Genomic DNA, 13022 nt, shown 5'->3' on the forward strand with positions numbered 1-13022 from the left:
TCCTTGGCTTGGTGAGAAAGAAAAGATGTTTCTAACTGGAAGGGAAAAGTAAGTTTAGAGTAGGTCCTGTGGGAAATGAGACAGAACTGACTCGTGTCTGTAAATAGATGGCCATGTTAGATTGAATTATTTCATCTTTATGCTGCCACCTTTGGTGGGGAAAGCTAGAGGACAAGATAGTTAGTTGTTGGGTTATTTGTCAAATCTTTTTTTTATTTTGTACGGACATTTATTGAGTAAATTACAGAGGTAGAAAAAGTAATACATACCCAGAAGAAATGGGCTTAGGAAACAAGTTATAGAGGTAAAGGAAGGGCCATTGGAGCTTGGGAGTGAGAAAGCTACTGTACCTGGGGGAGAAGGAAAGAAGGGGATGGGCATGCTTCCCAGAGAGCGCCTATTTTGTCAGATTTTAGAAAAATCTTTTTTTAAATGTATTTTATTATTTTTTTAGAGAAGGAGAGGGAAAGAGTTAGAAACATCGATCCACTGAGCCAAACCGGTCAGGGCTAGAAAGATCTTCTTTTTTGTGCCAATGATCCAATTTTCCTAGTTTATATTATTATATTAATATTCTCTGGCTTCAAAGGAGGGGATAGGGGCTGGAAGTTGAAACTGTCTCCAATCATGCCTATGTAATGAGTCATCCATCAAAACCCAAAAGAATGGAGCTCAGAGAGCTTCTGGGTGAACATATGGAGATTCGGGAAGAATGGTGTGCTTGGAGAGAACATGGATTCTCTGAGCCCTTTCCGCATTCCTTGCCCTATGCAGCTCTTCCATCAGTGGTTCTCAGCCTTTCTAATCCCACAACCCTTTAATACAGTTCCTCATGTTGTGGTGACCCCCAACCATAAAAATATTTTTGTTGCTACTTCATAACTGTAATTTTGCTACTGTTATGAATCATAATGTAAATATTGTGTTTTCCGATGGTCTTAGGCAGCCCTGCTAGCGCTTTTCAACCTGTGGGTCATGAACCGCTGCTGTAGAGCCTAAGGCCATCGGAAAACACATATATTTACATTAGGATTCATTAACAGTAGCAAAATTACAGTAATGAAGTAGCAACAAAAATATTTTTATGGTTGGGGGTCACCACAACATGAGGAACTGTATTAAAGGGTCGTGGATTTAGAAAGGTTGAGAACCACTGAAACTGTTCCTGAGTTACAGTAAACACTCGATTTTTTTGGACCTTGATTTAACAGATTGGATTTAAGGGACTAAATTTCAGGTCCATATGTCACATGTGAAAATTAGCAGCCTGTTAATTTTAAAACGCGTTTAACCAAGATTTGCTTATAATTAAATTAATAGATTATTTGTTGTTGTTATTAATTTACTGTTATTTTTAACATATTTTAACAAATAGGCCATATGTTGGGGAAAAAACACTGTAGTAATATTGCTGACATAAATAAATATTATTTATCTACAACTATAGTCTATATATTTAAATCCAAGAGTCACCACTTGTAAACAATGTTTGGGGAATGTTTAGCACATGATCACACTGCATCTTAAATGATAATTGTTTTTGGATCTGTTATCTGTGATGTGACTTTCTGCAGCAGTTTTGTTGTTGTTAATCCTCACCTAAGGATTTTTCCACTGATTTTTTTAATTTTTACTTTTTTTAAGAGAGATTGGAAGGGAGAGGACGGGGGTCAGAGACATCTGTGTTAGAAGGACACATCAATTGGTTGCCTTCCACACATGCCTGGCTCTGCAGCAGGTTTAATGTCTGATGTTCCAGTATGAATTAAGCCCTAGTATGTGCAGTTGTTTACTAGCAGTGACTGGTGAATGCACTCATTTACTAGATCTATTCAGTATAAATTTAAAATTACAGTAATATGTATAGAAAATGTTCTGTGAAATTAAACTTTTCATACATACTTAATTACACAAATATGTCTACATAAGTAAAAGCAGGTAAACTCAACGTTTGTCTAATTTTTAACACATGCATTCTGAAAACCTACTTTATTATATAACAGTCTTTTGGCTTTAATGGACACCCCCAGTAAGCACCATGTTTCCCTGAATCCTGTGAGCTGCTCTAGCAAATTAATTTAACTCAAGAAGGGGATCGTGGGAACCCTTAGATTTATAGTTAGTTGTTCAAAAGTACAGGTGACAATCTGAACTCAGCAATAATTCGTGTCTGAAGGGGGGCATGTACATGACAGTTTAATAGGACTGAGCTCTTAACCTGTGGGATCTGATGTTATCTCCAGGTAGATATTGTCAGAATTGATTTGAATTATAGGACAGCGAGATGTTGTAGAATTGCCTGGTGAGGTGGGAACACATCCTACACCCAACATCTCCCCCAACCCAAGATGGAATGTGGTACAGGATTGTGTATTCACTAAATTTGTAGCTAATGGTTTAGCATTGGGTGAATTCTTGAATTGGTATTAATTTGTTAACTTTTTTCTCTTTTCCTAGGAATCCATACCTGTTTTGTATGTAAACAGAGTGGGGAAGATGTTAAAAGGTGCCTTCTGCCCTTGTGTGGAAAGTTTTACCATGAAGAGTGTGTCCAGAAGTACCCACCCACTGTCATGCAGAACAAGGGCTTTCGGTGCTCCCTCCACATCTGTATAACCTGTCATGCTGCTAATCCAGCCAGTGTTTCTGCATCTAAAGGTATGGCTTGTGAACCAATGTAATTGTGAACTTTCAGTGGCAATGGATGTTTCCAGATGCCACGTGGCATGTCTCTTCATGACCTCCAGCTTTTGTCAGAGTACCAGAATTTTATGAGAAAGACAGAGTAATGAATTAGTTAGGTAGCCATCACATTGTATTCTATGGAGCACTAACATTATGTGGGTGTTTTAAATATTGGATTTTGTGTTTTCATCCCCTTATCTACTCCATTACACCATAGTATATTCTCCTGTGGACCCTTTATATCTGCAGTTGTCAGATGTGATATCATTTAGACATGCATGTAGATCAGAATTGAGGTTTTTGTTTTGTGTTGATTTGCTATTGTTTGTTTATTTGTTTTTTAATGGGAACACCTATCTTGAAAGTCTTTTTCTGCTTCATAGGTGGAACTATATGTGCATGTAGATAACTTAAGAGCTTTTTTTTTTTTTTTTTAAATATATTTTATTGATTTTACACAGAGAGGAATTGAGAGTGATAGAGAGTTAGAAATGTCGATGAGAGAGATACATCGACCAGTTGCCTCTTGCACACCCCCTACTGGGGATATGCTCGCAACCAAGGTATGTGCCCTTGACCGGAATCGAACCCAGGACCTTTCAGTCCGCAGGCCGATGCTCTATCCACTGAGCCAAACCGGTTTCAGCAAGAGCTTTTTTTTTTATTATTGATTTCAGAGAGGAAGGGTGAGAGAGATGGGGAGAGAGGTAGAAACATCAATGATGAGAGAGAATCATTGATCAACTCCCTCCTGCACACCCCCTACTGGGGATCGAGCCCGCAACCCAGGAATGTGCCCTTGACCAGAATCAAACCCAGAACCCTTCAGTTCCTAGACTGAAGCTCTGTCCACTGAGCAAAACTGACCAGGGCTTGTTTTATTTTTGTTAAAATTAATGGGATATTTTTCCCATTATTATTATTATTATTATTATTACTACTACTATTATTTTTAAAGTGGGAGGGAGGGGAACAGAGAGAGAAAAACATCAATGTGAGAAGACACATCAACTAGTTGACTCCTGCACCCATCCTGACCAGGGCCTGGGATTGAACCCACAACCGAGGTATATACCCATTACTTGGAATGGAACCCTACAATCCTTCAGTCTGAGAGCTTGTGCTCTAAGCACTGAACAAACCAGCCAGGGAGATAACTCAAGTTTTAAATCTGTTCCTACTGAGAAAACAGTCATTGTTTCTGTTCAGTAATAGTGAGTCTCTTACTGGTCGTCTTTTTTTGTTGTTGTAAATCCTCACTTGAGAATATTTTTTCCATTGAATTTTGAAAGAGTAGTGGAAGGAAGAGGGAGAGACCAAAAGACTTACTGAATGGTTGCCTCCTGCAGGGGAACCAGGTTCAATTTCAGGTACCTGGGTTGCACACTGGCCACGGCAGTCTTGCCTTCTATCTTTTAAGCAGATTGGCAGGCAATACCTTTGGTAAGTTGATTTCCGGCCCTGTAGATCTCATTAGTCTTAAGCATAGTAATTTAACGTGCTTGATCAAAATTGCAGTTTAACCATTAGGTACCTTCCTGTTTTCAGTTGTTATTATAGATTACCTTTAGGTGACTTGGTGAAGTATTTAGAGGATATAGTTCATCTAAAAGGGGTAAAGGAGTTCATTCAAGAATCACAGCACCAGGTAACAAAAGCAGGCGAGAGTCTACCTGCCAGCTGTCTTTGTTCTGGTAGTTCACATCTCTACATCCCATTTAGTTCTCAAGTGATTCCAGATTTCCTAGGAGGAGGGCAGTGGTTTGAAAAGGGCTTTCCTTGGTGAGAAATACTGGGAATTGATGTCCTGAATTAGTGATAACATAGCAGAACTTTCAAACTTGGGTTTGTTCTCCAATAAGGAGAGGGTTAGTTTTTATTTTGAATAATGACTTGATTTTTTTTTTTAAATATATTTTATTGATTTTGTACAGAGAGGAAGGGAGAGAGGTAGAGAGTTAGAAACATCGATGAGAGTCACTGATCAGCTGCCTCTTGCACACCCCCCACTGGGGATATGCCCGCAACCAAAGTACATGCCCTTGACCGGAATCGAACCCGGGACTCTTCAGTCCCCAAGCCGATGCTCTACCACTGAGCCAACCTGTTTCAGCATGACTTGATTCTTATTAAAATGTTAAAAAATTAAAGCACTAAAGAAAAAGACAGGAAAAAGGAGTCAGAATCACTCTTAGGAAATGAGGTGATGCTGTCAAATGGTAATGTATAAGTTTGAATAACTCACATTTTAAGTATTTAATCTCTCCTTGTGTTTTTTTGTTCTTCCCTGGTTTTCCTGATTCTCATGGTTTTAGGTCGTCTCATGCGATGTGTCCGCTGCCCTGTGGCATACCATGCCAATGACTTTTGTCTAGCTGCTGGGTCAAAAATACTTGCATCTAATAGTATCATCTGTCCAAATCACTTTACACCCAGGCGGGGCTGCCGAAATCATGAGCATGTCAACGTTAGCTGGTGTTTTGTATGCTCAGAAGGTAAGACTTCATTTCTTGATGTATGAATAGTCTAAAAAGACATTAGTAGTGTGTGTGTGTGTGTGTGTGTGTGTGTGTGTGTACACACACTTTTAAATCCTCAACTGAGGATATGTTTGCATTGATTTGAGAAAGAGAGGAAGGTAGGGGGTGGGAAAAAGAGAGCAACTCCAAAGTGAGAAACATCAGTTGCCTCCTGTCACTCCCCAAACAGGAATCAAACCCAAACTGTTAGGTATGTGTCCTGACCAGAAATTGGACCCACAGCCTTTTGGTTTATGGCAGCGTTTTTCAACCGCTGTTCCGCGGCACACTAGTTTGCCGCGAGATGTTGCCTGGTGTGCCGTAGGTGCAGACAAGACAAGAATTTTATAATTTTTCACTATTTTGTTTACTTAATATTTCATAATAAAGTAATTATAAAATACTTTCTTTGTGTTTATTTGATTCCTATTCAAGAGAATTACTTTATATATAGTCAATATAGGCACAGAGTTAAATTTTTTAACATTTTCTAATGGTGGTGTGCCTCGTGATTTTTCATGAAACAAGTGTGCCTTTGCCCAAAAAAGGTTGAAAAACACTGGTTTATGGAACGATGCTCCAACCAACTGAGCCACTCAGCCAGGGCAGGTTAATACAATACTTAAATTGCAACAAAAAGTTTTCTTCACGTGGCCACTGCAAGAAATACCGAGAATTGATATCCTGAATTAGTGATAACATAGCAGAACTTTCAAACTTGGGTTTGTTCCCCTAAAGGAGAGGGTTAGTTTTTAATTTGAATAATGACTTGATTTTTATTAAAATGTTAAAAAATTAAAGCACTAAAGAAAAAGACAGGAAAAAGGCGACAGAATCACTCTTGGAAAATGAGGTGATGTCAAATGGTACAAACTTCTAATTATAGTACTAATAATTTGGCGGGATTGAATGAAAAGCATGGTGACTATAGTTAACAGTATTGTATTATATATTTGAAAGTTAAGATAATAGATCTTAAAAGTTCTCCACCACCAAAAAAAAAACAAACAAATGTAACTGTGATATGATGGATGTGTTATCTAATTTATTGTGGTAATCTTTAAATAATAATATACATATGCCAAGACCGGTTTGGCTCAGTGGATAGAGCGTAAGCCTGCGGACTGAAAGGTCCCCAGGTTTGATTCCGGTCAAGGGCATGTATCTTGGTTGCGGGCACATCCCCAGTAAGGGGTGTGCAAGAGGCAGCTGATCGATAATTCTCTCTCCATGTTTCTAACTCTCTATCCCTCTCTTTTCCTCTCTGTAAAAAATCAATAAAATATATTTTTAAAAATCAATAAAATATATTTAAAAATTATAATATATACATATATCAGGTCATTATGCTATACACTTTAAACTTATAAAATGTTATATGTAAACTATATCTCAATAAAGTTGGAAAATGAAGAAGAGGAAAAGAAAAAAGAATGAAAAAAACCCCAAATCACCTGAGTCTCACCATCAGAAAAAAAACCCTATTGTTTAATATTAAGTGATATTACTTCAGATATGTGCATATAACTGGATAGAAGCAATTCTAGAAGATGATATCATGGTATAATTGTGTGTGTGTTTGTTTTTTAATTTTACATGAATTTAAATGGAAGAAACAAGGGGAAAGTGGAGAAATTTATGAATTCCCTACTATTATGGATATTAATATGTAACTAAAAGGTCTTATAAAGTGGAGGAAGAAGTAATTTTATATCTTTTTATATATATTCAATTTAAAAATATTTATCTTTTAAAATAGAGTCAATATTATCCTTGTACGGTTTCTTTTTATGATTTTTGCTAGCTAAGTGGAGGATTTAATATTCATTGCTGGTCCACTTACTGTGGTGGTTATTGTTCTGAATTTTTCTCTTGATTTTCTGAATGTCTAAGAAGGACCCACAGGTGCTATAATTCTCTATTTGAGGTTGGTTGGCATTTACCTGTATACTAGAAGCATATTTTGGGTTACTTTACCTTTGTACTAGAAGCACATGCTGCCTCATTATAAATGTTTAGGCTACATGTGTGTGTTTTTTAAGACTACTGTGGACGTTGCTCCACTGTCTTCTAGTGTTGAAGATGGCACCAGTTTTCTTAACCAGTTTTATCATTCCTTTTTATTTATTTATTTTATTTTTAATTTTTAAAAAAATATATTTTATTGATTTTGTACAGAGAGGAAGGGAGAGAGATAGAGAGTTAGAAACATAGATGAGAGAGAGTCATCGATCAGCTGCCTCTTGCACAACCCCACTGGGGATATGCCCGCAACCAAGGTACATGCCCTTGACCGGAATCGAACCCGGTACCTTTCAGTCCCCAAGCCGACGCTCTATCCATTGAGCCAAACCAGTTTCGGCTATCATTCCTTTTTAAATTGACTAAATTTTGTTGATTAGTAACTTTTTGGCAACAATTTCTCCAACTTCATTTTTTTAATATCTACTTACTAGAGGCCCAGTGCATGAATTAGTGTGTGACTCGGGTCCCTTGGGGTGGCCTGCAGAGATCTGGCCCCAGTTCATGCCCCCAGCCCTGCAGCCCCACCTGGCGCGCGCGCACACACACACACACACACACACACACACACACCTGCTCCACCATCCCGCCTGTAGGGAGATCGATCAGGGCCCGGGGAGGCCTCCCATGCCTGACACACTCAGCATCTGGGAGCCAGGCAGCAATTGCACCTGCCATGTTCCGCGCCTCCCCCTGTGGTCAGTGCACATAGTATCGAGCTGTCGAGCTCTGTTGAATGATCATGCAAGGGAACAATTTGCATTTTAGGCTTTTATTATATATGAGGATTGGTGGTGCAATTTTATGAAAACTTGGCTGGTTATAAACATGTTGATGGACTAATTTAAAGAAAACAAGGAACATGTGTAATTTAATGAGCATCACTTTTGAGGAATTTGGGTATACAAAATAGTGCTGCTCTGGCCATTGTGGTTCAGTGGTTAGAGTGTCAGCTGGCACACCAAAGAGTCTCTCTCTGGTTCAATTCCCAGCCAAGGGCACATACCTGGGTTGCAGATTCAATCCCCGGCGCATGTGGGAGGCAACCAATCGATGTGTCTCTCTTGTATCAATGTTTCTCTCTCCTCTTCTTCCCTCCCACTCTCTATGAAAAGCAACGGAAAGAATGTCCTCAGGTGAGGATTAAATAGCAAAAGTAGTGCTAAAGCCAACAAAGAAGTGGAAAATTTTTCATTTGCTCTTAAGATTTATCTGACATGACAAAGTTCAAATTCCACCTACTGATTAGGGTTTGCATCAAGACATAGTTGGTATCCTCAGACTGTGGTATTAGTATGTAATAAGTAAAGTAGAATATTAAGTTAATATGTGTAGAAAATGAAGCTTTGTTGTAGTTAGCAATGTTTTAATGCACAAAAGAGGACTGTGTTAACTTTGTTTTTGTCCTGTGTTAAACTTTATGAATCATATATTCTTTTTTGTTCTTGTAATATAAAACTGTCTTGTGAAAACTGCTGCCTATTATTAATCACCTTTCTTTTGTGTAGAATAAAGTTAAAAACAGAATTTTGGTATTTAATAGCATTTAAATATAACATTCTGTAATTCTCCCCTTAGAATGTAAACGTGTATCTGGGATGCCGAAGTGCAGGCTCCAACTTTTTCATGTTTCTTGAACTTGGGAAGATGAAATGGTTTATGCATTAGACTTAAAATAATTTTTTTGAAATACTCACTTGAGGATATGTCTTGACTGATTTTTTTAGAGAGAGATGAAGGGGCTGGGGTAAGAGAACCATAGATTTGAGAGAAAAACATTGATTGGTTTGGTTGCCTCCCGAACAAGCTCTAACCAGGGATCGAACTTGCAACCTTTGATGTATGAACAATACTCCAGCTGAACCACCTGTCCAGGGCTAGGTTTTTTATTTATTTCAGAGTATGATGAAATGAATGGGAATTGGTTTCAGAATAGAAGTGCCCATGTGATGCCAGTCCTAGCTGATGGAATGGTTGGACTCTGAAAAGATATCGAGTTCCATAATTATGAGTGCCCAAGAAAACTTAGTAGTTGCAGCAGCAGCTCTCAAAGTGTGATCCATGTACTAATATTGCTGAGAAGCAGGGAGTGCCTAGATACCCTTTCAATGGCTTCCATGAGATTGTAACTCTTTTGTATTAATGCAAAGATGTTATTTGCCTTTTTAACTTTGTTGACATTTTCACTAATGGTGCAAATCAATGGTAGGTAAAACTGGCACCTTAACACAGGTCATGGTGGTGACTCCAAAACTTTACAACTCTAAGTGTTCATTGTATTCTTTGTTACACATACTTGCAGTAAAAATCATAAAAGTGCCGAAACCGGTTTGGCTCAGTGGAAGAGCGTCGGTCTGGAGACTGAAAGGTCCCGGGTTCGATTCCTGTCAAGGGCATGTACCTTGTGGTTGCGGGCACATCCCCGGTAGGGTGTGTGCAAGAGGCAGCTGGTCGATGTTTCTCTCTCATCTATGTTTCTAGCTCTCTCTCTCTCCCTTCCTCTCTAAAAAATCATAAAAGTTTCACTTAAGACTGTCCTTGATTAAAAGTAAAATATATTTATTTTATTAAATCTCAACCTTCAACTGAATGTTGCAGTAATATTCTTTGTGATAAAATAAGAAATACACGTTTCTTAGTAATGGTCTAAGTAAAAGCAATCATGCAATTAGGATGCCAATGTGAACTATCTGCCTTATTCATAGAAAATCATTTTCAGTTGTATTACTGACAAACTATGGCTCTTCATACTTGCATATTTATTTGTCAGACATCTTCTTGAAAATGGATGAAAGCAAGCCTGCCAGTTATAGAAAAACAACTGAGGGAAATTGTTCCCAATCATAAAATTTGAGCTCTTAAGTAAAAATTAAAATTTTGGGGAACTACCACCATGAGCTTAACAGCTTCCTAGTATTTCCTGATGAAATCATGGTGATATTAACAAAATGTGACCTTTTAATATTACACAATGAAATAGAACAATTTGGGGAAGATCTAACTGATTCAGCAAACCAACAGTTTTCATATGACCAATGTGTGATGTTAAAAAGCAGGCATATATAAAAGATCCATTCAAAGTATAAGACAGATTGATGAATTTTAATGTACTAGTACTACAAATTTATTGATATGATTTCAGATTTGATATTGCAAATAAAGTCTATCCTTTGAAGTTTAAGTGTATAGTACCAAAGAAGGAATATGTACAGTTACTGAGCACGTTTTTAAAAGTACTCCTTTTTCTAACTATTTATCTGTGAGGGATAAATTTATCTTTTTCTTTTTTCTTTAAATAAACTTTTGTTTTAAATTGATTTTTAGAGGGGGTGAGAAAGAGAAACATCACTTGGTTGCCTCCTATAAATGACCTGCCTAGGGACCAAACCTGCAAAAAATAGGTATGTACCCTGACGGATTGGAGCTCACAACCTTTTAGGTCTGTGGGACATTCCAAACAACTGAGCCACCTGGCCAGGTCGAGAGATCGTTTTCTTCATGGACATCATTCAAACAACATATTGCAAAAATTTTAATTTAAATATTTGTAAAAATGTAAAACCTTGAGCTCACTAATAATTTTTTGTTTTGGAAATATATATATAAAGTATATTAAAATGTTATTTATGTTAACAATATATTTGTTGTTATTAAAATGAATTAATATTAAATTTTTTATTTCAGTTTCTGTTTGGTAAATATCAATAGTTTTAGCCTTTGGGAATCTCCCTTGTTTTTTTAGTATGAAGTGCTGATGCAAAAAAAAAAAGCCTGAGAACTTCTGATCTTGTTATCTAAGATTATCTTGGTGTTCGAGCACTGGGAGAGAATAAAGTCTTAGAATTTTATTTATTTATTTTTTTTGCCCACATATAGGAAAGACTGAAGGTGTTATCCAGAGTATTAGGATAATATGATAAATTGCTAAATTGGAAGGAATCCATTCCTAGAATTCAGCAATGTTTAATTTTTTTTTTTTATCCTCTTTCACCAAATGATACTTTTTCATATTTTGGTTCCTTTTTCATATTTTGGTTCCTTTGATGGTTCCTAACAGCTGCCTCCTGCCTCTTCTGTCTTCCTACCTTTCTCCTGTACATGTCCTTTACTGCCAGCATAGCCCTCCTGCCTGCTTCCCACCTATCTACTCAGATTAATCCTGCTTATTTCTTTCCTCATATTCCATTATGTCAGGGGTCTTCAAACTACGGCCCGCGGGCCACATGCGGCCCACAGAGGAGTCTGATCCGGCCCGCCAGGTTTTTTGGGCAGTGAGCGCAGCCGAGGTGTTACAGTAGGAATTAGTAGTTCATATAGTCCGGCCCTCCAGCTCTCTGAGGGACCGTGATCTGGCCCCCACTTTAAAAAGTTTGAAGACCCCTGCATTATGTCCTTCCTGCAAAGCTGATGTGCTTGTCAATTAATTTCTCTCAGCTCTGACCTTTCGCTGTTTTCATTGGTTGTTTTTTTGTTGTTGTTTTTTGTCCAGATATCTTATGTAATATCCTTCTTTGAACATATAATTCAGATACCTTTATTGTATGTGAAATATTCCTAGTGTATCATGAATGCCATATTGGTAAAAGGAAAGTTTTTCTGTTCAGTCCATGTAGTTGGTAGTATTGTGACTCAGCAGATAACAAAGCATAGATAGGAATGTTATAAAAGGTATTACATTATTGGAGCTGTTAAACTTATGTGACTATGTCATTCTTTTTTTTAAATTATATTTTATTGATTTTTCACAGAGAGGAAGGGAGAGAGGTAGAGAGCTAAAAACATCGATGAGAGAGAAACATTAACAGCTGCCTCCTGCACACCCTTCACTGGGGATGTGCCCGCAACCAACGTACATGTCCTTGACTGGAATTGAATCTGGGACCCTTCAGTCCACAGACCTACGCTCTATCCATTGAGCCAAACCGGTTTTGGCTACTATGTCCTTCTTAATGTCCCCTGCTAAAATTGTTTCACTTACCCACAAAATGCACAAGAATAAATGAGTTTCAGAGCATAGAGTACAGGCTATATATATTAAGTAAACAAATTATTCAAACTTATTTTGAATAAGTCTTTTCCAAATGATATCTCACTTTGAATTTGAACTCTTGTAAACAACACAGTTAAAAGGATAACTTCTATAATTGAAGCATAGTTGGGTCTTAAGCACATGTACCTGGCCCCCTCAAAAAAAAATACCCCAAAGCTTGTTTTAAGAGCCTGCTTTAGGTCATTGAGAAAAGGAAAGGAACACAGGTGGAAATGTACAAGAATAGTGTCACAAAATTAAGTTTCTCTTAGGATCTTACAAGGTAAAGGAGGCACAGTGAGACCACAATAGATATGGATACAGTATATACCTTGCTAAGATTTTATTCCTCACTAATTCCTTAGGGTGAAATTTAAGAGGTACATGTTTGAGTCTGGCATGTTATGCTCATTTCTGGCATAAGATAAATAAGGTCTTTTTTTTTTTTTTTTTTTTTTTTGCTTTATTTTTATTGATTTCAGAGAGGAAGGGAGAGGGGGAGAGAGAGAGAGATAGAAACATCAATGATGAGAAATAATCATTGATTGTTTGCCTTCTGCATGCCCCATACTTGGGATTGAGTCCACAATTCTGGCATGTGTCCCAACCAAGAATCAAATTGTGACTTCCTGGTTCATAGGTTGATGCTCAACCACTGAACCACTCTAGCCAGGCTGAAATTCTTTATTAGTAGCCCTAAAGATTTCAGATTCAAGTGTGTAAATTGAGTCACTTTGAGTGAAAATTCTTAAGAAGTAAAAATTTAT

At 37.5% G+C, this 13022-nt stretch overlaps 1 protein-coding gene across 10 annotated transcripts in view; it reads left to right on the plus strand.

The window, feature by feature from the left end:
* The window catches only part of NSD1 (nuclear receptor binding SET domain protein 1), a 116304-nt gene that overhangs the window by 70130 nt on the left and 33152 nt on the right, over window positions 1-13022 (plus strand). For all 10 annotated transcript variants that reach the window (XM_084886544.1, XM_084886540.1, XM_084886539.1 and 7 more), the window contains 2 exons: window positions 2458-2658; window positions 5001-5180. In XM_084886544.1, coding sequence (XP_084742670.1) covers window positions 2458-2658; window positions 5001-5180 — 381 coding nt within the window. The remainder of the gene's footprint in view (window positions 1-2457; window positions 2659-5000; window positions 5181-13022) is intronic.

This window comes from Pipistrellus hanaki, assembly GCF_964339955.1.
Source record: "Pipistrellus hanaki genome assembly, chromosome: 5".
NCBI lineage: Eukaryota > Metazoa > Chordata > Mammalia > Chiroptera > Vespertilionidae > Pipistrellus > Pipistrellus hanaki.